At 44.6% G+C, this 26,655-nt stretch overlaps 2 protein-coding genes across 5 annotated transcripts; one reads left to right on the top strand and one right to left on the bottom strand.

Annotated features, from left to right (window-relative positions):
• The first annotated feature begins 1,896 nt into the window (after window positions 1–1,896).
• SVBP (small vasohibin binding protein) lies at window positions 1,897–7,887 on the top strand. 4 transcript variants are annotated; one of them, XM_068537918.1, is made up of 3 exons: window positions 1,897–1,948; window positions 2,628–2,777; window positions 7,459–7,887. In XM_068537918.1, exons 2-3 carry the CDS (start codon window positions 2,664–2,666, stop codon window positions 7,543–7,545), a joined length of 201 nt encoding a protein of 66 aa, XP_068394019.1. In that variant the 5' UTR covers window positions 1,897–1,948; window positions 2,628–2,663; the 3' UTR covers window positions 7,546–7,887. The 4 variants fall into 4 exon arrangements, with proteins under 4 accessions (XP_068394019.1, XP_068394016.1, XP_068394018.1 ...); XM_068537915.1 differs by having other exon boundaries at window positions 1,902–1,948; window positions 2,603–2,777; XM_068537917.1 differs by lacking the exon at window positions 1,897–1,948 and adding an exon at window positions 2,115–2,309.
• A 4,240-nt stretch (window positions 7,888–12,127) lies between these two features.
• Window positions 12,128–25,135, bottom strand: TMEM269 (transmembrane protein 269). The gene is made up of 6 exons (XM_068537914.1): window positions 25,070–25,135; window positions 20,423–20,561; window positions 16,650–16,747; window positions 15,836–15,979; window positions 14,991–15,191; window positions 12,128–12,683 (listed from the first exon to the last, which is right to left on the bottom strand). The coding sequence occupies exons 2-6, from the start codon at window positions 20,512–20,514 to the stop codon at window positions 12,547–12,549; spliced, it is 672 nt and encodes a 223-aa protein (XP_068394015.1). The 5' UTR covers window positions 20,515–20,561; window positions 25,070–25,135; the 3' UTR covers window positions 12,128–12,546.
• Window positions 25,136–26,655: the final 1,520 nt, after the last annotated feature.

Raw genomic sequence — 26,655 nt, 5'->3', positions numbered from 1 at the left:
TGCCTCCTTGGTTGTAGATTAATTGACCATAAGTGCATGGGTTTATTTCTGGGCTCTGTATACTCTTCCATTGATCTATGTGTCTGTTTTTGTGCCAGTACCATACTGTTTTGATTACTGCAGCTTTGTAGTATAGTCTGAAGTCAGGGAGCATGATTCCTCCAGCTCTGTTCTCCTTTCTCAACGTTGTTTTAACTATTTGGGCTCTTTTTTGTTTCCATACAGATATTAAAATTATTTGTTCTAGTTCTGTGAAAAATGCCCTTAGTATTGTGATAGGGATTGCCCTGAATCTGTGGATTGCCTTTGGTAGAATGGTCATTTTAACAATATTAATTCTTCCAATCCATGAACAACAGGGTACATCTTTCCAACGGTTTGTGTCTTATTTCTTTCATCAGTGTCTTATAGTTTTCCAGTACAGGTCTTTTACCTCCTTAGGTAGGTTTACCATCTTAATTATTTTTAAGTGTGCAGTACAGTGGTATTAACTATATGCATATTGTTGTGCAGCTGATCTCTAGGACTTTTTCATCTTGCAAAACTGAAACTCTATATCCATTGAACAATTCCCTTTTCCCCTCCCCCCAGCCCCTGGCAATCACCATTCTACTAAGAGTTTGACTACTTTAGATATCTCATAGAAATGGAATAATGCAGTATTTGTCTTTTTGTGGGGTCGTGTTCATTTTCAAGGCTTTTGAAATGCAGTGCTAAACTGGCTTCCCAAAAGGTTGTGATAATTTACACTTTGACTGAAAATATAAGTGTCCATCTGGGCTACACTTTCGCTGTTGCTTAGAATCCATCCTTTGTTTCAATTCTTGCCCAATCCTTAGAGGAACAAAAGGAGTGGGCTTGTTGAACACGTTTTCTTTTGGATAGGCCATTGTCCTATCCTAAATCCTAGCTGAAATACTTGCTAGGGCACTTACTAGCTGTGTGACCTTGGACAAGTCACAAACTCTCTGTGCCTCTGTTCCCTTATTTGTAAAATGGGGACAATAATAGTATATTATTATATATTTACATTATTATATGTACTTATTATGAGGAATACATGAGTTAATAAATGTGAAGCTCTATGAACAGTGCCTGTAATATAAGTCCAGAAGAGAGGTAGTTATTATTGTCATTGTTATTATTAGACTGTACAAGATTTCTGCCGTCAAAGTACTTATCTACCATTTTGTCCAATCCTTGATAATCTAATAAATGAAAAATGATAGCCAGCTATTTCAATTTGTAAAATTATTGTAAATAGTTATAAAATTGTAATTTTAAAATTATCGATTATCAGTGAACTTGAACATTTCTCTTTGTTTATATTGGCTATTTATACTTCCATCACGATTTCCCTTTTCAAAGCACTGTGGCAAACAGGAGCTCACTTGATCTTTCTAACAAGCTTCTGAATCAAGAAGGCGGCAATCGGGCGATTGAGATTGACATGTATACACTGATGTGTATAAAATTGATGACTAATAAGAACCTGCTGTATAAAAAAAAAAAAGTGATCAAATGTATTCTACTGGAAAGAAGCAAAAATAGACCATGTTTACTGTCTTAATTATATTAAAAAAAAAAAAAAAAAAAAGAAGGCGGCAATCATCATCCTTACTTCCCGAATTGAAAACTGAGGCTCAGAGAGTTACAATTCTAGTCCCAGGTTTCAGATCTCACCTTTCAAAGCCTAGCGTCTGTCCCAGAAAGTATTCCCGGGAAAAGCTTTTGTTACTGGTACCCACCCACCCGCTCCCGCCCCTGTCCTCCTCCTCCTCCTCCCCCAGCCCCAGCCCCAGCTCCAGCACCGATGCGGGGCGTCCAGACACGCTCTCTGCGCACGCGCGGCCCTTCCTGTGGGCGGGGCCTCGCCGCGCCGGCCCGCCCACCGCCTCCCAGCCCCGCCCAATCCGAGGCGCGGCAGGCTCGTGCTGCAGGCTGGGAGGTAGGGGAAGGCGGGGGTTCCCCCTTGGGACCTTGTCCGAGTCCCGAGGCCCGGGAGGGAAAGCCCCGACTCCCGAGCGCCGCCCGCCTCCAGCCGCCGTTTTGCACCGGGAGTGGGCGACGGCGGGAGGGGAGCTCTCCTGGGGCCGGGCTTGGGCCCGGGCGGGGCGGTGGCGGAGGGCGCGAGCGGGCCGTAACCTTCTGGGAGGGCAGAGGTGGGAAAGCCCTGGTGCGGAGGCTGGCGGCCGCGCGAGCCTTGGGCTCCCCGCCAACCCGCTTCGAGACCGCGGCCGGTCGGTCCCTCTGGGCCGCGGTGTCCTCGTAATTCTGGCAGTCCCACGCTGGATGCAGCGCGCTACAGTGTAGGAAACCGTTCACCGGGCTCTTCGCATTTGGTGCTCACACGGCAGCTCGTGGGAGGGGGCCAGGGGATGGACTGTTGTCCCATTGTGCAGACGGAGAAAACTAAAGCTCAGAGTGGGGAGGAGATTTGCCTAGAGACACCCAGCGAGGTGGTGGCAGTGGGACTCAGGTCTTACTCCTCCAATGCAGCGCCCTTTCCCCCGGGCCCCTCTGCCTCCCCTGCCAAAGGAAGGGGCTGAGGTAGGGCATTAGTGAATGGAAGTTCGTTCGTTCGTTCTTTTTTTGTCTTTAGATCCGCCTTCTTCTGTACCATCTAGGTCAGAGCTGACTAAGAAGTATACAGAAGCCAAGTCATGGATCCACCTGCACGTAAAGAAAAATCCAAAGTTAAAGAGGCCGTCAGCAGAGTTGAGAAGGCCAAGCAGAAATCAGCCCAGCAGGAGCTGAAGCAAAGACAGAGAGCAGAGGTGAGAGTAAGGAGGGCCTGTATACCTGTAGTCTGCTGGAGATGCCGGTATAGAGAGATACGAGAGAGGAGAGCTGTGACGGGGAGCCCTACTTGCCTCCAGCCAATCCAACAAAACAGGTGTTCTCCCAGGTTTCCAGAGGAGATCACTGAGGTTCACATGGTGAGGTGGCAGCCCAGAGTCACATGCCAAGTGTCAGAACCCCGACCAGTACCAGATAGTCTCCAGATGACTCCTGGCGCAGAGCTTTTGTGGTAGGACCTGAGGGAAGGAAGAAAGGAAAAAGAGAAGGGACATGTAAGGGAGGGGTCCTGTAAGGGAGTGAGAGAGAGCAAGTGTCAGACACCCTAGTACAGATGTCCTGGATTTGGCCTGGAGAGTTGCTCCTCCTAATTGGGAAGTAGAGGCCCAAGCTCTACACCCAACACCGTGTTCCTTTGTTCAGTCTGCACTTAAAAATCAACCTATTTACATGAATATTTTATTTTAGCATTTAATATCAGGAAAATGCTTACTGCAGTCTTTTCCCTCTTTCTATTTCTTTTGCTTTTGCTTGTTTCTTTTCTTTTTTTTTTTTTTAGAAATTTTAAAATACAGAAAAGCAGAATATTATAACAGACACCTGGGTACTCAGCACCCCAGATTGGTAGTGTTTAACATTTTGTCATGTTTGCCTGGAGTCTTTTTTAAATAAATAAAAATTACATAAAAATTTGAAGTCCCCTTTCTCCATTTCCTTTTCCCCTCCCTATGGGCAACCACTATTTTTTTTTATACTTTTACACTCAAATATTAGTAGATACTTTTGAACAATATAAAATGTTCTTTTGTGTTTTAAAATCTTACATTAAACTAATTCCACGTGTTTTATTTTGCATTTTGTTTATGTTTTTTAGAACTATTCATGTTAATGTAAGAATCTAGTTTATTCCTCATCACTGCTAATAGTAGTCTAGTTTATGAATCCACTTTAGTATATTTACCCCGTCCTCCGGTAACGGATGTTTAAGTCATTTATAGGGGTTTTCTTTTGCTGTTACAACCAATGCTGTAGTGAAAAATTTTTGGATGTCTCCTTGGGCACCTGTGCTGGAATTCCTGAAGGGCATATATAACTAGAAGTAGATTTATTGGGTGCATTTTCAAGTTTACTAGACGTTGCCAAATTGTTTTCAGAGAGATTGTACAAGTTTGCACCTGCATTAGCAGTGTGAGAGAGTTCTCATTCCTCACTTCTTTTCCAATGCTTAATAGTGTCAGACTTTAAATTTTCGTTAATCTGATCCATTCACTCACAATATTGAACTGCTACTACATGCCAGGCACTGTTGTAGGAACAGAGGAGTCCCTGCCTTTGTGGAGCGTGCATTCAGTGGGGGAGGCCGACATAAACATAATAAGTAAACTTAATAGTGTGTTTGAAATTAATCCATAAACTGAAATCTGCCTTTGGATTACGGCAGACTGTCTGAGAGCTGTGGACCTGGGTTCTAACAGATTGTGCCTCTCTTTCCTTCACCTCCCCATCCTCACCTGGACGCAGGCCCCCAGACGGTTTTACTGCTCAGCGCTTTGGTGAAAGTTGGAGGGCTGCTGTAAAACAGCCCTGGGAAACTGTCCTCTGTGCACACTGCAGCGATAATGTTGTTGGGGACATTGTTCATGTGTTTACTGACGCCCTGCCGGTGAGGTTGCACAGGTTACACTTACTTGTCTGACTTCAAACCCCAACTCCTCCATAAATTCCAGTTCTTCCCAAGTCACCCTGGACGAGATACTTAACCTCTCTGAGCCGCAGCTCTTCAGTTCCTTTTTGGTAAAATGAGGATAACATCAATCACACAAGATTGTTGTAAGGAATAGAAATGTTGTATGTAAAGCATGTAGCACAGTGCCTGGCCCAGAGAAAGCACTCAAAAATGGCAGCGATTGATTGTTATCAGGCGTCACTGTGTTTTCATTGTGCGGACTTGAAGTTGAATTGTGCTGATTTGCCAAGATGTCATCCTGGACTTGCACTGTCGTTGCAGCTGGCACTTCTTGAGCTCCTCAGATGTGCCAGGCACATGCATCACCGCATGTAATCCTCACACCAGGGTGTATTATTGTTGCTCCCACTCTCACCTTTGTAAATCCTTCCTGCAATAAGGAAGGGGGATACAACATACATGACCTTGTGAGGTAGAAAGTATTATCCTCATTTCAAGTGAAGTGTCATGTCCAGAATTCCTAGGTAGTAAGGGATTGAGGGGCAGGACTGCCATCTCAACAGGTCTTTCGACTTTCTCCCCTGCTCCCTGCTTTGCCCCACAGTTGCCTTGCTGTTTTGTCTGTGTTGCCTGGAATGCAGTTTCCTAAGATAGGAATGTGACAAGAGCCCTTGTGGGGAGGCGGAGACACAGTTTCCCTTCAGTTCTGTATAGATGCCACATTCCAGAAAGTGAGATGAGAAGGAGAGATGGGAGGGGTGAATGGGAACAGAGGCCCATTTGGCACTGTTGGTGATCTTCTCCTTGAAAGTCTCATTCCTTGGCTTGGACCCTTGACCCATTTTGAGTCTCTTCTTTCTCTGCTTAATGTATTACTTAATATATTCTTAATACATAATACTTAATACTTATAATACTTAATATATTAAGTATATTCGTACTTAATATATTCTTAATTATATGATACATATAAATAATATATATAAAATGTGTTTGTGCACTTAAAGAAGATGAATAAAACAAACACCCAACTACAGAAATAGAACATGACCAGTAACTTAGAAGCTCTTCAGGCCTCACTCTGGTCATGTCCCCAGCCTTCCCACTAGCAGTACCCTCGGTCCTTAATTTCATGCTAATCACTCCCTTGCTGTTCTGTATTAATTTACTATTTCTGTGCGTACCCCTAAATAATATAGCATAACAATATATTGTCTAGTTTTGCATGTTTCTGAACTTTATATATGTTACCATATTCCGTGACTGGTTCTCTTCACTCAGCATCTTTTTTTTTTTTTTTAACCATGCAGATTTATTTATTTATTTGTTTGTTTTATGGTAAAACATACATAAAACTTGACCATTTTAACTATCAGTATTATGCTTTTTGAGAATCATTTGTGTTGTTGTTTGAGACTATTTTCATCACTGTGTGGAATTCCGTTTTACTTAAAGATTATAGAATCTTTTTTTTTTTTTTTTAATGTATTTTTGACTGCGTTGGGTCTTTGTTGCTGTGCGCGGGCTTTCTCTAGTTGTGGCGAGCAGGGGCTACTCTTTGTTGTGGTGCACGGGCTTCTCATTGCGGTGGCTTCTCTTGTTTCAGAGCACAGGCTCTAGGCGTGCAGGCTTCAGTAATTGTGGCGCATGGACTCAGTAGTTGTGGCTCGTGGGCTCTAGAGCACAGGCTCAGTAGTTGTGGTGCACAGGCTTAGTTGCTCCGTGGCATGTGGGATCTTCCCTGACCAGGGCTCGAACCCGTGTCCCCTGCATTGGCAGGCAGATTCTTAACCACTACGCCACCAGGGAAGTCCCAAGATTATAGAATCTTATCAAAATTTTTTAAAATTGGAAAAAAAAAAGATTGTAGGATTATTCAAGCTTTCTATTTAGTCAGTTTTGATCATTTAAGCTTTCAAACTTATTGACACAAAGTTCGTAAGTTTTGTTTTAATCTCCATTATATCAGTAATTACGGCTTCTTTTAAATTCTAATAACGTTTGTTTGTGCCTTCTCCCTTCTTATCTCGACCTGTCTTGTCAGAGGTTTGCAGGGTTTTCTTTAGTATTTTCAAGGAACCATCTTGCAGTTTTGGTGATCCTCTCTATTGTACATTTGGTTGCTTTTTCATTCATTTCTGCTCTTATTTTGTAATTTTCTATTTGTCTCACGTCTCAGGTTTTTTTCCCTTCTTTTTGATTACTCAAGTTTTATCCCCTACACACAAACATGGCCCTTCTTTTTTTTCTTCTATACAAATGTGGAAGTTTTATGTTGTTTCTGGTTCCTTGGTGGATTAATTGATTACTGCAAGGTGAGCAATAAGGTAGACACCCTGCCTTTCACCTTAGAATGTCTCTCACAGTTTTCTTTCCACCCCACTGCCTGCCCTGGGTCATGTTCCTACTACCTCCTCCCGGACCATTGTAATAGGTGGCTCCTAATGCCTATAATCTCTCCGCCCCGACTCCATCCGTCCCTCACATGGTCTCCAGTTTTCTTTCTCAAAGCACAGATATAATCAAGTTGCTTCCCTGCACACTTCTCTCTCCAGAGTCAGCCCGATAAAGTCCAGATTCCTTGGCATGGCATATAAGGCCCTAACATACTTTTCTTGCTTTCTCCAGCTCCCCAAACCCCATTCCATGATATCTTTCATATTAGCATACTTGAAGTTTCCAGAACTAATGCTGTACTTCTCCATTATATTTATTTAATCATAATATCCACTCCCCCATCACCTATGTCCTTTCCCCAGTCTCCACCTGTTCAAATCCTACCGATCCTTTAAAGGCCTGATCAGCCACCTGCCTCACTGCTTCTTACCTGATTCCCCAGTGGAGTTACTGTCTACCTCTCCTGCCCCTGCGTTACCAGTGCAGTTCTGGCATTTTCAGATGACACAGCCTCTGTGTCTGAAGATACACCGAGCATTTGCCTCCATTGCTGACACGTCTTTTCTCCCGTTCAGATCTATGCCCTCAACAGAGTCATGACAGAACTGGAGCAGCAGCAGTTTGATGAGTTCTGTAAACAGATGCAGCCTCCTGGAGAGTGAGCTACCCCTGCCTTCACACCCGATGGGGCCCTGCAGGCTTTGTTTGTGTGTTACCAGTCTCAAGCTGAGATGGCCCATTTGGAGCCTTACACAACCGGACAAGAAGACATATTTGTGTTATTCCTAAAACTGGATAAATTGGAACTTCCTCTATCTAACTTACTTCACTAGTTCCTCCGACCTGAATTGGCCCATTGCTTGCTGAAGAGACTTGTTCTATTCTTCCAAGGCAATAGATTATTTTTTTTCTTTTTTTTTTAACTTTTTCTGTTTTTTGAAAAAAAATGAGTGTGTCCTGTGAAACTGTAAATCTCCAAAACTACAAATAAAATACTGATAAGATGTTTGTTTGCTCGTACTTTAGCGTCGGGGTGCCTAGCCATAGAAGGTGGAGTCCAAAAGAACGCACTAGGCAGGCAAAGTTGAGGTGAGCAGAGGGGACCCTCTCTCCCTCAGGAGGAGAGCGGAGAGGAGAGGAGAGAGCGAACATGGCTGCTTCCAGATTTCATTCTTCCTGGGCCCAAAGCTCTGCAGACCCTACAGACCCTACGTTTTTAGCCACACGGGTATAAATATGTGGCCTCTGCTCCCAGATGAGCCACAACTCAGGTATAGAGGCTTGAAGATAGGATTCCTGTCACCCTATGAATGTGGACAGCTAGTGGCAAGCTTGCACCAGCAGGGGGAGGGGAGTGAGGCGCTTTTGGTTTTTCATTTTAGTTTTTGGTTTTTTATTTTTCATTTTCATCTTTCACTTTATCAGGCCTAGAAGCAGAACACATATGGAAATGAGGCAGATCGCTTAGCGAGGGCACAAGAGCCAACACTGCCACCTCCATTACTCTCCACACTGGAAATACCTGTATTTTCCCTAGTGGTGCTGGGAATATCTCCAGCAATCCCCATCTCCTTTGCCTCCCTGCCGCTCTGAAGTCACTGAGAATTCTGTTCCCATTGCTGTGCTCGTTTTAGGAATAAACTGCGGAGTTAAGGAACTTGCTATCCCTGTGGAGAATGTGTTTTGAGAGCCTAAGTTATAGTCAAGGATTACCTCTACATAGATTATCCCCATAAGTAGTAATTAGGTTCTATAGTATCCTACTGAATTTGGGTTGAATGTGGATTTTTCAGTTTTGTGTTTTGGAGAAATGGGGGTTTGGAGTAAGCTGTCATCATAAACCTAAGGAAATGATGTATTAGTATGCTAGAAAGAGCAGTTTTTGGAGTCAGATGACTTGGGGTCAAGTGCCATTTTTACTGCATTGGATAAGTTATTGACCTCTCCAAGCCTCACTCTTCTCCCATCTGTGTAATGGAATAATATTTTCTTCTTCTCAAGATCATTCATTGAGAAATAAGTAAGATAATGTATGTAATAACTACTCAGTAAATATTACTTCCCTTCCCAACTACCTTACTTCATGGGATATGTTTCAAATTTCAAATAACCAATTAATATATGAGCATTGGTTGGAAAGATTCTGATCCTTAGTTGGGAACTGCTTGTATTAACATGTCGCAGCCCTGGATATAGTTCATCCTAGAGAAGTGTTAGTATTGCAAACTGTAGGTGGTTGTAAAATCAGTTGAATAAATTGTGACCAGCTTTTCTTTTTAATGAAGTAATAGAACAGATTGTAAAATATCACATGTGGTAAGGATATTGTTTCATGAAGCTTTTGTTTCAGCTTTCAGTTTTTCACCATTGAGTATAATGTTAGCTGTGGGTTTGTCATATATGTACTTTAATATGTCAAGGTACATTCCTTCCATACCCACTTTATTGAGAGTTTTTATCATAAATTGGTGTTGAATCTTGTCAAATGCTTTTTCTGCATCTATTGAGATGATCATATGGTTCTCATACTTCATTTTGTTAATGTGGTGTAGCACACTGATTGCTTTGTGGATGTTGAACCATCCTGGCATCCCTGGGATAAATCCCACTTGATCATGGTGTATGATCCTTAATGTATTGTTGTATTTGGTTTGCCAATATTCTGTTGAGGATTTTTGCTTCTATGTTCAGTAGTGATACTGCTCTGTAATTTTCTTTTTTTGTGTTTTCTTTGTCTGGTTTTGGTATTAGGGTGATGTGGGCCTTGTAAAATAGTTAGGAAGCGTTCCCTCCTTTTCAACTATTTTTTGGAATAGTTTGAGAAGGATAGGTATTAATTCTTCTTTGAATGTTTTGTAGAATTCACCTGTGAAGCCATCTGGCCCTGGAATTTTGTTTTGGGGGAGGCTGTTGATTACTGTTTCAATCTCTGCACCAGTGATCGATCTATTCAGATTTTGTTTCTTCATGATTCACTCTTGGAAGACTATATGATTCTAAGAAATTGTCCATTCTTTCTAGGTTGTCCAGTTTGTTGATGTATAGCTGATCATGATATTCTCTTCTGATCCTTTGTATTTCTGTGGTATCTGTTGTTATTTCTCCTCTTTCATTTCTGAGTTTATTTGTCATTACCTTCTCTCTTTTTTTCTTAGTGAGTCTAGCTAATAGTTTGTCAGTTTTGTTTATCTTTCAGAGAACCAGCTCTTAGTTTCACTGATCTTTTCTATTGTCTTTTCAGTCTCTATTTCATTTATTTCTGCTCTGATCTTTAATATTTCCTTCCTTCAGCAGACTTTGGGCTTCATTTGTTCTTCTTTTTCTAGTTCCTTCAGGTGTAAGGTTAGAGTGTTTGAGATTTTTCTTGTTTCTTGAGGTAGGCCTGTATTACTATAAACTTCCCTCTTAGTACCACTTTTGGTGCGTCTCATAGGTTTTGGTATGTCAAAATTTCACTTTCATTTGTCTTCAGATAATTTTTATTTTTCCTTTGATTTCTTTGTTGACTCAATAGTTGTTCAGTAGCATGTTGTTCAGTCTCCACATATTTGTGATTTTTTTCCCCACCTTTCTTCTTGTAGTTGATTTCTAGTTTCATACCATTGTTATCAGAAAAGATGCTTGAGAAGTATGTTTTTTAAGTCTTGGCCTTCCCACTTGTTCCTAAGATCTGTTATATGTTAAAATATTTTATTTTATTTATTTATTTAATTTTATAACATGTTCTATTTTAGTTCTATTTTTTATTTTGATTCCTGACTAAGGAAGTAAAGACATTGAATGGTTAGCATTAGCATCCTGAGACCCCAGAGCCAGAGTAGAAGTGTAGCCTTACTTTCATATAGGTAGAAGGAAGCACATGTCCCTCTGTTAAGTCAAGAGGCTCTTAGCTGACCTATAACTATCTTCATATTGCTAACCTAAACTTTTTTTTGAGGCAATGTAGTATGATTATTATTGTTATAAACAAAGTACAATTTATACAATCAAATGTGTATTTTCCCGTTCAAAGCAGTCCTCTTGGGAGTCTACATGTTTATTTTAGCTCTGCTGCTATGGCTCAAAATGGACATGGAAATCCTCTTTAAGAATTGCATCTTTTTCCTTTGAATGTAGTTCAAGTTTTAGATACAGCCCAAAATCATTTGAGGCCAAATCTGATAGCTGATGTGGTTTTGGTTTAAGAAGAGGACATCATTGGCTAATATTGAGTATTAGGTTTTTGGACTAAATTTGGTTGGTTCAGAGTAAAATAAGTATTTTTTTGAGTACCTACTATGTCCAGGCACTGTGCTAGGTGCTGGCCTCTAAGAGCTTATGTGAAGACATTTCTCGACCTGGAGTTCCTAAAATATTTTGATGAAGGATAGCATCAGTGAAATGAGGGTTCAGCATTGAAGGACATCACACTGAAATGTCTGAGCCCATGTATATCTGTAAGATTCTTACTACATTATAGTAACCTTGTATATAACTCACTAGAATGCACAACCAAATCAATTCATCAACAAAGTAAATGTTTTTGAGTGTGGGGCACTGTGGTATGGTAGGCAGCAGAAATATGAAAATGTAAACTGAAGGAGCTTAAAATCTAGTGGGAAACAGACATATTCATCTAACCATGAAAAAAATACAAATGATATAACAGAGATACAAACAGAAAGCCATGGAGAAGAGGAGGGTGCTGTCTGTTCCTTTAGAGTCAAATCATAGCAATGTGGACTTCATTGGACTTTTATTTTTCGTTTAATTTTAGATTTAATGCATACTTGCCATATACTTTGTTCTGCAAACTTCAAGAAGTTAGACCTGAGGTAAAGGGGCTCTGGTGCCCTCGTTGAGGAAGGGGCAGAACTAGCCAATAATCTGGTTCACCACCTGGAGGTGGAAAGTCCAGAGGCAGTGCCGGGGGCATGGCTTTCAGTGGGCCTGAGTTCTTTGTGAGGTGCCACTTTAGGGCTCCATACAATTTTATTTCTATTCAATTTGGATTTTAGAATATGAAATGCCCTTTGAATATCTAGAGTTTAGTATTTTAGAGCTTAGGAAAAGAACACATAATGAGATCCCGGAGACCAGACGATGCCCTCAAGATGCCAATGTGTCTAATCTCTAAACAAAGCAAAAGTCAGAAGCTTTGATTGTGGAAATATGGAATTTTAAGTTACAAAATCCTACACACAAATTGGGCAACGTGATTGTCCTGCTATCAGCTCTGCTCTACAGAGCCAGAGTCTGTAAATTTAAGAAACGCATTAGTAAGCCCCACCTCACCACTGGAGTAATTACATTCAGGCAGGACCAAGGTGGAGGCTATACCAACTCTGAAGGGTTTCACTCATTTCCAAGGGACTAACCTTAGTGAACAAGTTCACCCAGCTGGTAACAGGGATGGAACTCAAGCCCAGCCCAAATTTAGCTTGGAAAAAAATTCTGTTCTGTATGACATAAACAACTCTTGTCCCCAAGAGATTCAGAACCCTGAGTAAAGAGGAAGACGTATAGGCCACTGGCCCTACTGTGGGTTGCTCTGGTTCAAGGCAACATGTATCTAGCACATGCACAACATAGGGACAAGGAAACATTTAGTAAGGGTAAGGCGAGGCTTGGCCCAACATGCTGGCAGAAACCCCACAGAGGCCAGCGGGAGTGGGTAAGGCTGTTTAATATCTTCGGTGCTGCAGGTTAAGACACGCTGCCTTGCCCCACAGAGCATCCGGAAAGAAGATGTAGGAGAGTGACCACATCAGGCAGTAAAAAGCAGTTAGCGACAGTGGAGACAAAAACACCAGGATGACACCTGGAAGAAAAAAGGCAAACACTCAATTTTTATGAAGCTGTCTTATGTGTATTTTCCACCCTCTACTTCCCATTCCCATCTTTCCAGCCTTCAGTTTTTACTCACAGAGCCTAAGACACTAAAACCAATGACACATGATCCCTGCCTTTGCAGAGTTTGTCCCTGTGTAACTAGACAATTACAATCTAATGCAATCTCAGGCTCCATTTTGTCAAATTCAGATCAGAAGTCAGTCTTAGCCAAGAATAAATTTGAGTTGCCCAGATCTCTTGTTAGAAAAAAAAAAAAAGAAAAAAATATATTCCTAATTGTTTCAAGTTTAACATGAGATAAGGGTCAATAAAATATTATACGCATGCAGAAAAGAGTTAACATAGCAGGCCTGAGACTGCTATCCTTAGAAAGGCCTGCTTGCAAGGTGGGCCTGGAAACTTGAATAGTAAACAATTCCCTACACTGACACTTTTAATATTCTGACTGCCTAGGACAGTTAGTTATTACCCCCCAGAATACAGATTTGTTGGTTGTCCTGCCTCCTCTGGAATGGAAATGCATGAGTGATCCTATAATGGATACCGCTGTGATGTAGTAGAATGAACATGGGATTTGGAGTCCCAAGACCTGGATTTAGAAAAGTCCATACTTTGCCACTTATCAGCTGTGTTACCTTGGGCAAGTCACCTAACTTTTTAAAGCCTGTTTATTACCTTAAGAGAGGAATAATAATGCCTCTCACCCTCTGTCATAATGAGATTGAATGGGTAATGTGTGAAAGAAATTTATGGAAGTACTACAAATGTGAGATGTTATTCTTCCCCTTTAACTTTGTTGCAGAAGTCTGGAGAACAAGTAACAATGTGAGATTTAATAGCAGAAGCTAGCCCCACACAGGGCCAGTTTAGATGACAGGTGAGTTTAGCTTTGCATGCTTCAAAGTTGACCAAACCAACTTTGTCCCTGTGTTACCGTATCAAACTCAATTACAAATGTCAACCAAAATCCCTACCAACCTGACTGTGGTAATACTTTGATGGAAATGCAGTTCACATGAATTAACTATGTCACTTTGACATTTATGCCAAATCTCTTCATCTCCACCGCAACCATCACCTCTCATCTGACAAAAAGCTGGTTTTCCTACTTCCATTCTTAGTCTCCTACAATCTATTCTCTTCATTACAGGCCAAGTGATCGTTTAAAACTGTGGCTCAGAAATCCCTTCAAAGGCTTCTCATTTGCCTACAGGATCCAATCCCCAGTCCTGCCCAGTCTGCTTACTTCGCTGGCCTCAGTCTGTCACAAGCCCTCCCTCAGCAAGTCCAGCCACACTGGTGCACTAATGCATCCAGCTGTTCTTGCCTCAGAGCATTCAAAAATTGTTTCCTTTTCTGAACCATCCTTCCCACCACTTGGCCAATCATCTTGCAGTTTTCATGTATTTAAAATTTTTTTCCAGCTTTATTGAGATATCATTGACATACAGCATTGTCATTAGTCCAAGGTGTAACAACAACGATTTGATACTTGTATATATTGCAACATGATAACCATAATAAATTTACTTAATATCCATCACCTCACATAGTTATATATTTTTTCCTTGTGATGAGAACTTTTAAGATCTACTCTCCTAGCAACTTTCAAAAAGACAATACAGTATTGTTAACTGTAGCCACCATGCTGTACATTACATGCCCAGAACTTATCCTGTAACTGGAGTTTTTACCTTTTGACCACTTTCACCTAGGTTTCGTTTAAATGTTACCTCCTTAAGGATCCTTTCCCATCCTTAAGGCATTCCAGTCTAAATTAGGTCACCCTCTGATGCCCTCTGAGGGCACCCTATAGTTTCACAACACATCAAAACTATATATTTTTAGTTATTTCTGCCATGATTTGTTTGGTGTCTGTCTCCCCTATCGGACTGTAAATCCTGAGGCAGGAAGGATTTGTCTGGTTTACCGATTTGATTCCTAGTACCTGACATATGGTCAGTGTTCCCTAAATTTCTATTGAACTTAGTGATATCCAACAAATATTTATTGAGCATCTACTATGTGATTGGCACAATCCTAGGTACTAGGAATTATAGCACCAATAAAAAAGAGTCTTCTATGGGGGGGGGCAGGTTTAGTGTGTATAGACAACAAACAAGTAAATACACATCAGGTGATGATAAATTCTATGGAGAAAAGTAAAGCAGGGTGAAACAGAGAGGGAATGTGGGGGGCGAGGTACAGGGTGGCAATGAGCAGCAGTGATAATAAATGATCACTAGTGACGTTTAAGAACAGTATTTTCACTCACCTCCCAGATAGACCATTTTTTTCCAGTTCTCAGACTCCAGGATTTCGTCATGTGGGTAGTAGCTCTGGTCCATCATGAATAGTATCATGAGTGAGGCCATGCAAGAGAGAATGAATGTGTTGCCTTTGGTCAGGAGGGAGGTGGAGGCCAAAACACAGGAAGCATAGGGGCAGGGTAGGCCCTTGTATGTGAAGGGAATGCCTGCAGGGAAAGAAAAGATGGGGTTTGCTGCTTCCCACTGCTCTAAAGCACCGACCAGAGGAAGCCCTTCTCTCTCTGGGTCTTCCCTGCCCCACATTCCAAATCCCCTAATCCCAGGGCAGTGGCCAGCCATAAAGCACTTAGTTATTTAGAGATGATGTGTGGGTTTTGCATTGGATCCTCAAGGTAAAGCAGGCAGCTAGGACCAGGCCTATGCCTTGGCCCCTAGGAAGCCTCTGTAGAAGGGTCCTTTGAGATCTTTCTGTCTGCATCTGCAATCCCTTGCGTTGTGACCTTAGGCAAGGTAATTACCCTCACCAGAGTTCAGTTTCTCCATCTGTTATGGGAAACTGGAGTATGACCTCTAGTTCTAGAGTCTGTGAATTCATGTGCTCCATCCAAAGGTCACACTACAAGAAAAAGGCACAGCTGGTTCAAGAACCAAGGGTTCCCGCCCCCTAGAACAGGTCTCTGCCAATGCAGCCTGCAGTCTCCAGTGGGCCTAGAGCAGGGGAGAAGGAAGGAAGGGGGCCTCCATAAAAGGAAGGAAAGGAGTCAATTACTGCACCTCACGCTTCCAGCATCCAACAGCTCCTCCCCTCCATGGTTCCCTACCCTCAGCCATAAGGCTGGCTTCCACTCACCAGTTGAATAAAAACAGAGGTGGACTGAAATAGCCAACACATAGATGATGGCCAGGAACCCGTTCAGAGGCCCATCCATGCCTAGAAGCAGGGCTGAGGCCAGGCCAAAGGTGGTGAAGACAGCAAAGTCATTCAGCTTGGCTCCTGCTCCAGAAGGCCAAGGTTAGAAGAACTTACACTCATATGTCTTACACCTTAGTCCCCTCTAGTGGGGTAGCTGGAGTGAGGAAAAGCAGGATCCTGTTTGTCAGTTCCCTGAGGGGCCAGAGGGCAACAGCTGCTCCCCAGGGATCTCCTTCTGGCTCTGCCTCAAACTGACCACATGGCTTTAGACAAGTCTTTCCCTGTCTAGGTCTTAGTTTTCCCATCCTTTAACATGCAAGGGTTGGACCACAATTGGGAACAAATTGATAAGCTGTGGAACCCGTTTTTTCAAGCAAAATCTTGCATGGAAATATCTTGTCATATTTTAAACCAGCAGATCTGCTTGGGGTAATTTTTCATTTCCCCACTCCCCCATGACCACAACCACCACTCCCACTCCCAGATCCACCCTGAAGAGGGAGACGGGACGGATAAGCCCACTGAAGGCCAGGACAAAGACAGCCAGCGATCAATAAGCGGACCAGCAGAGGAGCTAGATCTAGACTGTGGGGCTCACAAACTCCTGTTCAAGGGCTGCTTCTGCTACACTCAGAGGGATGTGAACAGGAGTGGCGACTGAAGGAAGCCTGCTGTATTTCAGGGGATGGAGGAGCTGACCCGAATGGGTGTTCCTGGGGTCAGGGATTATGAGTCTGAGGCCTGGACTCACCCGATGTGGAGCAGATGTTGAGGTGTCTGGTCATTGCCCCGATAGCCATGTCTAATAGAAAGCTGACCAAAAGCATCCAGGAGGCACATGGGGACTTCCTAAAAAGCAGGCCAGCAGGCCCCAAAGGGCAGCTCTTTCATAGTCTCCACTGGACTCCACCCCCCTCCCCCTGTACGCTTCCTACGCTAGCACACATACACACACCCGTACGTGTTCCCCACACTCACATCCTTTCTGATATGTGCTGCTTTACACACACACACACACACACACACCCTCACACATATCTACATCCCTTCCATACTCTCATTCTCAACCCACAGTCTTAAAGGGGTGCCCTCAACCCCCTCGGTAATCACTAAGGTCCCTTTCAATTCTAAATTCTAGGCACATTCAGTGGCAAGGGGGGTCCTAGGCCTTGGTCCAACCTCTACGACCATCTCAGATAAACCACTCCTCCTTCCTATAGGTCTCTGTTCCTCCATCTATAAAATGAGGGGTTTGTATCAAATGATTTATTTAATAGCTATAGGCCTATTTAGATTATCTGTTTCTCCTAGTTTGAGTTTTGGTAGCTTGTATCTTCTAAGGAGTTGGTCTGTTTCATCTAGGCTATCAAGTTTGTGGGCATAGAGCTGTTCACAATATTCCTTTACTATGCTTTTAATGTCCATGTAATGATTCCTCCACTTTCATTTCCGACACTGGTAATTTGTGTCTTGTCTTTTTTTTGGTTAGCCTGGCTAGAGGTTTATCCATTTTATTGATCTTTTCAAAGAACCAGGTTTTGGTTTCATTGATTTTTTAAAAATTGATTTCTTGTTTTCAATTTCATTGATTTCTGCTCTAATTTTTATTATTTCTTTCCTTCTGCTTACCGCAGATTTAATTTGCTCTTCTTTTTCTAGCTTCCTAAGGTGGAAGCTTACATAACTGATTTTAGATCTTCCTTCTTTTCCATTTTTTCTAAGACTTTATTTTTTTTAGGGAAGTTTTCGGTTTACAACAAAATTGAGAGGAATACAGAGATTCCCATATACCCCTTAGCCCCACATATGCATAGCCCCTCCCATTATCAACATCACTCACCAGAATGGTGCATTCTGGCCTTGGTACATACCAAGGATGAACCTACACTGACACACTGTAGTCACTCAAAGTCCATAGTTTACCTTAGGGCTCACTCTTGGTTTTATACGTTCTATGGTTTTGGACAAAAGTATAATGATATATATCCATCATTATAATATCATATAGAGCATTTTCACTGTCCTAACAATCCTCTGTGCTCTACCTATTTATGTCCTCCTCAACCCCTCTGGAAACTACTGATCTTTTTATTGTCTCCATATTTTTGGACACATATTTTCTCCATATTTTCTTTTCCACAATGTCATATAGTTGGAGTCATAGAATATGTAGCCTTTTTGGATTGTCTTCTTTCACTTAATAATATGCATTTAATGTTCCTCCATGTCTTCTTAGGGCTTGATAGCTCATTTCTTTTTAACACTGAATGATATTCCATTGTCTGGATGTACCACAATTTATTTATCCATTCATCTACTGAAGGACATCTTTGTTGCTTCCAAGATTTGGCTACTATGAATAAAACATCATAAACATCCAAGTACAGGTTTTGAACGTAGTTTTCGATTCATTTGGATAAATACCAAGGAGTGTGATTGCTGGATTATATGGTAAGAGTATGTTTAGTTTTGTAGGAAACCACCAAACTGTCTTCCAAAGTGGCTGTACCATTGTGCATTCCCACCAGCAATGAATGAGAGTTCTTGTTGCTCCACATGCTCAGCAGCATTTGTTGCTATCAGTGTTCTGGATTCTGGTCCTTCTAATAGGTGTATAGTGGTATCTCATTGTCATTTAATTTGCATTTCCTTGATGATATATGATGTGGAGTATCTCTTCATATGTTTAAATGCCATCTGGATATCTTCTTTTGTGAGGTGTCTGTTAAGGTCTTTGGCCCTTTTTTTAGTTGGGTTGTTTTCTTATTGATGAGTGTTAAGCTTTGTATATTTTGGACTGTAGTTCTTTATCGGATGTACTTTTGCAAATATTTTCTCCCAGTCTGTGGCTTGTCTTCTAGTTCTCTTGACATGGTCTTTTACAGAGCAGATTTCTTTTCTAATATATGCATTCAATGATATGAATTTCCCTTTAAGTACTGCATTCACTGCATCTCACAAATTATGGTAAGTTGTATTTTCACTTTCTTTTAGTTCAAAATATTTTTTTTTAATTTCTCTTGAGACTCCTTTTTTTTATCTATGTATTATTTAGAAGTTGTTTAACCTTCATGTATTTCGGAATTTTCTAGTTATCTTTCTGTTATTAATTTCTAGTTTAACTCCATATGGCCTGAGAGCATACTTCGTATCATTTCTATTTTTTTTAATTTGTTAAGGTATGTCTTACAGACCAGAATGTGGTCTATCTTGGTGAGCTTGAGAAGAATGTGTATTCTGCTATTGTTGGATGAAGTATTCTATAAATATCAGTTGGATCCAGTGGATTGACGGTGCTGTTCAATTCAACTATATCCTTACTGATTTTCTGCCTGCTGGATCTATCAATTACTGATAAAGGGGTATAGAAATATCCAGCTATGATAATAGAGTCATCAGTTTCTGCTTGTAGTTATATCAGTTTTTGTCTCATGTATTTTGATGCTCTGAATGATGTCTTTCAGACCCTACATTCAAGGATTCTATGTTTCTTTCCAGCATATGCTCCCAGACTCCTCTGAAATCAGCTACCACAATCTCAGACCAAACTGCCCTAGGAAGCCATACGCAAGTCGACACCCTGACTGCAATGCTTGGGTGGCCCAGCAGAAGCAAACAGAGAGCCTGACCCCAGACTTCAGCTGTCCCCAAACAACCTTAGTATTTCCTTTGTTTAGACCCATACCTATGTGTCTAAAGGGAATTGGGCCCACCATCATGGCATAAAAACTACACTCCCAGAAGATTAGGTTGAACTAAGAAGACAGCGATTTTCTGCTGCAGGTATACCCCCACTTTATGAGACCCCAAAAACCCAGACTTAGAGAATCATACAATTTTCAAACTGGAAGGGAACTTAAACATCATCAGGTAAAATCCTCTTATTTTATGGTTGAGAAACAGATCCAGAGAAGTCACTTGCTCATGGTTATAAAGAATCAAACAGATTAGGAGGATATTATTTGCATTATAAAGGACTTATCTTTTTAAAGAGCTGATTTCCCAAAGCCATTGAAATATGATTCAATTTACAGAAACATAATTTGCCTACAACTTTTCTGGGGGCCCATATACATGTCTCAGAGTTTCCAGAACAGTGCTAATTTCAAATATTCTGCCAGATCATATGCTCTAATTTAAGAATCAAAAAAATTTAATGGTAGCCTGCCTACCCAAGGATTGTGCAAAGGCTACCAGAACAGAAATCTCAAAATCTCTTGATTTTCTCATAGAAACCATTCTAGATTGCCATAGCTGGAAGGAACTATAGAGATCATAGTGTGAACTGCTTGTTTTAAAGATGGAGAAACTGAGGCTCAGGATATGACCTAGCTAAGGTCGCATATCAGTCTGGTGGTAGAACTGAGGCTAGGATCTTGACCCCTTGACTCCCAACCTACTGCACTTTCTCCTGCCCCCCGTTGATCTGTATGCCTCGGAGCCTGGCTCTCTAGACTCCCCACTCCTTCCCTCATGCCATTGGCTCCAGCTCTTGGCTAAGAGCTTGCTGGGCCCCAGACCTACTTGCAGAAGCTGCAGAAGATGGAGAAGAGCCCCAGGATCATGTTGGCCAGGGACAAGGCACTGGCAACATCCTTCCAGGAAAATTCATTCATCTGGGCGTGGCTCTGCTCTTTGGTCAGGAAGAAACTGGTGTGCTGACCTGGGGCCCAGGGGAGAGGGACAAGGAGTTGTCAAGGTCAAAGAGTCCCAAAAGAGGCTCCCAGGGACCCAGTAGCTCCTGTTCCCCTAGACCTCATCCCAGAGCTGTGCTCTCCCAACATGGTTTCACTGGCTGGAATCAGGGAGACGGCAGGTAGATGGAGGAGACCCAGGAGGTAAGACAAAGGTGCTGAAGATGAGCGCCTGGGAAAGTTCAATAGCAAAGTGAGTGAACCAGCACGACCATAGCTTCCACCCCTCTCTGACTACACCCCTTGCCCTACAGCACAGACCTCCCTGTAGCCCATACGCTGACCCTCCCGGCACTCCCATGGCCCAGGGTCCAAGGGGTATGCGCCCTTCCCCAATCTGACAGATGAGCCCTTGTCATAGAGACCTTTATCATAAATGAGCCCTACTTTTTTTTTTCTTTTTTTAATTATAAAGCTACTTTTAATACTTTGGAGTGAGCCCCACAGGAACAAAAACACTGGGAAGGGGTAACCCCCTCACCCCCAGGAGTGGCCAAGGGGGAGAGAGGCTACCTCACGGGAAGGAAGCACAAAGGGCCCACTGCAGACTCAGGCTCCTTTGTCCCGGAGGCCACGCTCACTCCCTCGGAAGGACAGGGCTGTGGCTGAGGTGCCCCAAGCGTCGACAGGGGAAGAGATGAGCAACAGAAGATGCATATGGACAGCACTAAATAGTTCACATGGCACTTTCACCATGTTCTCTCTTCTGATCCTGACAACCTTAGGAGATGGTGCTATAATTCTCCCCGTTTCATGAATGAGGGAACTGAGGTCCTGAGAAACGGAGGTATTTGCTCAAAGTCACACATTAGGTGAGTAGAATCAATCCCTCCTGTTTGATTCTAAATCTGGTGCTTCTTACGGGGGCATAATCTCAGCAGGAGGAGGTCTGTGGGGTAGCGGGCACTGAGGGAGCCCAGATGGCCAGTCTGGCTGGGCAGCTACGGCCTCCCTGCCCGGGCCTCCTCCCTCCCCTCAGCCTGTCTCAGCAGCAGGGAATCAGCTGGCCCTGGCCATTTTCACAGTCCCTCTGTGTCCGTTTTCACTCTAAGACCAAACATGTGCACTCCTTACACATAAACTGTGTGTGAAACTTTCTTTTGGAGAAAGAGCCCCAGCGCTCTCTGAAACAGGGAGGCCCCACTGGTTGTAAACACACTACCCACAAATAGCAATCCTGCACGTGAGTAAAATGTACAAGTTCCAAGGTGTTTTCTCATTTAATCCCCACTCATTTTCGAGGTGAGGAAGCTGAGACTCTGCCTCCATACAGCCCCTCTGTACAGCCCCAGGCCCTTCTGGTCTGGGCAAGAGCTAAGACAAATCATGGTCCTTTCCCATAAATACTGCCACCAGTATGTCAGAGGTTGAGAGGGGGCCGGACTTGGAATTTGGGGCTGGGAGTTTATCAGGCAGCACGGTGGAGCTAACTGCTCCCGTAGGCCAGCTTCATTCACCAAGGGGTATCAGTAGCTACAATGCCAAAGCCACTGGGACTCCTGAGACCTTGTCATGCCAGGTCCCCTCAAAACCTAAGACAGGAAGCAATGCTAGTCCGAGAAATCTGGGATGGGAGGCGGGCAAAGGATTGGATGCCTGCTCCCTCCCTATCAACCCTTCCCTCCTGGTCTGTCTTGAGTCTCAGGGCTGACCCGAGCAAGACCAAGCACCTCTGTTCCAGCCTAGTCTGCACCTGGAAGAGCAGCATCCCAGCGTCTCAGAGGCAATCAGCAGATACCTGGGGTATGTCCACCAAGTACGAGACACACCTCATCTATACTACTACACGTTTTTTTTTTTAAATTAATGTGCAATTAATTGTCTACTATATTATCTCTTTCATTCACAAAGCACTTTCACCTCTATGGTTTCCAATGGCCCTGTGAGGTCTGCCAGGTAAGGCAAAGAAGACTCAAAGTGGGGAAGAACCTTGTTCAAGGTCACACTGGAAATGGCAGAACAAGACTTCCAACTTCACCGTAAGGGTTCTTTCCTGTGTACTCTGCTGTCTACCAACCAACAGGACTGATTGTAGTATTCGTTGTAGGCTCAGACTGAACAAGGTGCTGGGGAAAGCCCTTGGTCCCTGCCTGGACCATGGAATTTACAGTCTGTTCAGGAAAACAAGACTCATGCATGCCTGTGGAGACTTATAGACAGTTCATGGTGGTAACTCATCTTAACAATGGGGAAACTGAGGTTTCAGAACAGTGAAACAACTTGTTCCAGCAAATTGTGGAGCCGGGATTGGAACTGGGCCTCCTCTTTCCCAATTAAAAGCCATTTGCAGGGGGCTTCCCTGGTGGCGCAGTGGTTGAGAATCTGCCTGCCAATGCAGGGGACACGGGTTCGAGCCCTGGTCTGGGAAGATCCCACATGCTGCGGAGCAACTGGGCCCGTGAGCCACAATTACTGAGCCTGCGTGTCTGGAGCCTGTGCTCCGCAACAAGAGAGGCCGTGATAGTGAGAAGCCCGCGCACCGCCATGAAGAGTGGCCTCCGCTCGCCGCAACTAGAGAAAGCCCTCGCACAGAAACGAAGACCCAACACAGCCATAAAAAAAAAAAAAAAAAAAAAAAAAGCCATTTGCAGCACAGGCCCCAGGTATGGAAGGATGTGGAGCTGAGAGTAAGAGCTGTTGAAATTTAGAGAAAAAAGGAAAAATCCATTCATTCAGCAAACATTTGGTCTTGGGACAGAGAAGATTAAGACCTAGTCTCGTCTCTCAAAAAGCTCAGTCTGGCAGAGGCATTCAACCCTGCACAGAAGAGAAGAGGTGACAAGGCTGCTGAGGGAGCACAGAAGAGGGGCCCCACCTGTCAGGGGGCTCAGAGGAGGCGTCTCAGAGGAGGGGGTCGGAGCTGAGGCCTTGCCCAGCAGTGGCCTGCAAGACTGGCTCACGTCACTCCCCGGCTCCTCGGAAGCCATCAGTGGCTCCCCAACACCCTCAGGATGGAGTCCAGCTCCTTCATGTGGTATGCAAGCCCTTCGTGATGAAGCCCTGCTCGACTCTCAGCCTCCTCTCTCCATTGCCCCTTGACCCCTTCTCTGCCCCCCTCTGGTCATGGGTTGGGTGGTGGGCCTCTTTGGGAAGCCTGACACCCCCTCAAGTCTTGAGGTGCTCCTCCTCTGCACTGCCACATCTCCTTGTGCTCGCCGTGTGACACTTGGCACTCTGTATTGGCACCGCCTACGTGGTCTTCCTTCTCTACTACAGGGGAAGGAACTTGAGTGCCGATCGAGGTCGCCTGTGCCCGGCATGAGGCCTGACAACAGAAGTTGTTCAATGATATTGTTACATTAATAGAGCACTCTGGTGCTTGCCCGAGATCCTCTCCCTGCACGGAATCACTCAAAGCCTGTCTAGTTTGTCCTGTGAGAAGCCTTCTCAAGTGAACAATCCAGCCCCTCAGCACACCCAGCTTCTACCCAACGTTTATGATCTTGATTTGCCCATGCCTGCTGTGCGCCAGGCCTGTGTGTTCTGGGCACCCTCAGGTGGCTGGGAGTCTGGTAGGGGAGGCAGATGTGTGTAGGGACGGTGACGGCAGTGTGGCAACTCTTGTTGGACAAGGAGTTGTCCGGTTGCTGAGGGTGTCCAGGGAAGACTAAGTCTGGGGTGGGGGCAGGGGAGGGCTTGGCCAATGTGATATTTACGGAGGGTCTCTGGGCATAAACAAAGCGGGGTGCTTCCTGGCAAAGGAAATTGCAAGGGCGGAAGCCCAATGGGGAGGCTGGGTCCCAGGGAGACAGGGCTGCCGGGAGGCAAAGCCGGCAGGGAGGCCACAGTTGTGATAGCTGCTGTGACCTTGCCTTGCCGCTGTGGACGGGCGGTGATGTTTATTTAGTAAGGGGGTGTCTTGATCAGATGTGGGTTGGGGATGGAGGGTGGTCTCGAGGGGAGAGGCTGAAGAAAAGGAAACCAGCCATGAGACTGGTGAGTGAGGAGTACGAAGTGAGCAAGCAGAAATGTCCGACGCTGGGGCTGCTAGCGGAAGAAGAGGGGAGAGTTGCGTGGGACTCGGCGATTCCTCAGGAGAGGCAAGGCGTGGCGAAGTCGGTGCTTTGCCTGGAAACCCGCGCAGCGTTGGAGCGAGAAGGCCCCAGGCTGCGCTCCCCCGCGGGCTGTGGGCGGTGAGCCACGCGCACAGCCCCTCCGGTTAGAAACGCCCCGCCCCACCCTGGCCGCCCCAACTCCATCCCGCCACCCTAGAGGCCAACAGCCCAACAGGGAGCGGGCCTCCTGCCGACGCCGGTCTGTCCGAGCTGGAGACACCGGCGCTCCCCTCCTCACCCCTCCCCTGCCCGCTGTACCGCGTCGGTCCTGGACGACAGCGACGGCGACGACGCCCAGGCGAAAAGATGGAAGAGACGGAGCCGGGGCAGGGCGCCCGCGCTTCGGGACAGCTCCTTCCCCCCAGGGCCGTGGTCGCCGACAGCACCCTGGGGGAGGCGCGTGCGACGCTGCGGCTGCTTACCTGGGGACCAGACATTCTTAGGTGGGGTGGGCGCCCGCACTCCTTCCCCGCTTCCTGGGCGGTGGAGAGGGGCCAGCCCAGGAGAGGGGGAGCCGCGCCGTCCCAAGCCTCTCACACCCCGGCTGTTAGCTCACAATCCCCGAGAGGCAGGGGTGGGGCCACGCGGCCTTAGTTGGCAGGAAGAGGGTCCTCAGTTTGCCGGGGAGCCCTAGGTCTTGCAGCGGCGCGGCAGGGGGAATGGAGGTATCTGAGAGGAGGGGACTAGTCTAACATGGGGAGCGTGGACAAGCTTGGCAGGCGAAGAGACCAGAGTGCCCGGCGTGTGGGAGGTGGGCTGGAAGGGAGTTGCGGGGAGATAAGGCTATAAAGGGATGCTGGGGTTCAGACTGTGAAGGACCCCTAGACTGTAAGCCCCCCTCCGTGTGGGCAGGGCTTTTGCTGTGCTTGGTGCACTGCTGTATCTTTATGCCCATAAGAACGCTTAGGCATAAAGTACATCCCCCATCCCCCATACTTGTTGGATCAATGACAAGCTGAGTAGTTGACACTCAGTCCTGAAAATAGGAAATTTTAAGTAGGGAAGTGACATGGTCAGGTTGGTTTAGAAAGATTATCCTGGCAGCCAGCGTGTAGGAAGGCTGTGTAACACTGCATGAGCTGACGGGGGATGGAGCAAAGACATACTGTTGGACAGCAGCAGAAAGGAATGAGTAGTCGGACCAGGAGCCACTGTGAGATGGAATGTCAAGAGTGTGGGAGAGGAGTGAGAGGGAGGAGGTAAGAGCCTCTCTGAGGTGTTTAGGTTCCGCAACTGGATGAATATGTGCCACAGAGAAACGTGTTAGTACTGGGGGATCCCAAGCACCAGTTCTAATACCTGCCCCACTTTCTCTGACCTACCCAGTTGCTAAGTTCCAGCAGCAATAGCTTCCAGGGCCCCACAGAATATGCGAAGAGAAGGGGTGGAGCTAGGAGGTCAAGTGACTCTTCGCCTCACCTTGCAGCCTGGAGGGGGAAGAGAAGTATAGGACCTAGCCTGTCCTGAGTGGCTACTGGCCACCCGGCACTGTGCTAAACGCTTTACAGACGTTATAGTCATCTTACTGGATTTTCTCAAATGCCCCTGATGTTAGTATTAGCATTCCCGTTCTCCAGAAGAGGAAATGGGCATTACTCGATTTTACTGAAGGTTACACCGTTATTAATTAGTGGATCTGAGACCTGAACACAGTTTGACACTGAAGTCATACCTAAGGTGTTTGAGAAACTAAAAGGGAGAATCAGGATGGAGGCAACTTCAGCTGTGCTGGGAGTCCAAGCCCAAGAGTCAGGTCAGCTCCTTTCTATCATTTGTATTTCTCTTCATTTGTCCAGGCTACATGGACCATTAAAGTGGCAAAATAAAAACGGTCACATAATGATTATAACACCGGCTTTAACTTTTAGCCAGATTTACATTCCAGCTCTAACACTTGGCAGATGTGTAAATTTGAACAAGTTACTTTGGTTTCCGCAACCAAATGTGTAAAATGGGATTGCCGTGAGAATTAAATGAGCTTACATGAAATGCTCAGCACAGCGCAGAA

Source organism: Eschrichtius robustus, chromosome 3, assembly GCF_028021215.1.
Source record: "Eschrichtius robustus isolate mEscRob2 chromosome 3, mEscRob2.pri, whole genome shotgun sequence".
Lineage (NCBI taxonomy): Eukaryota > Metazoa > Chordata > Mammalia > Artiodactyla > Eschrichtiidae > Eschrichtius > Eschrichtius robustus.
This window is presented reverse-complemented; position numbering and strand designations above follow the sequence as displayed.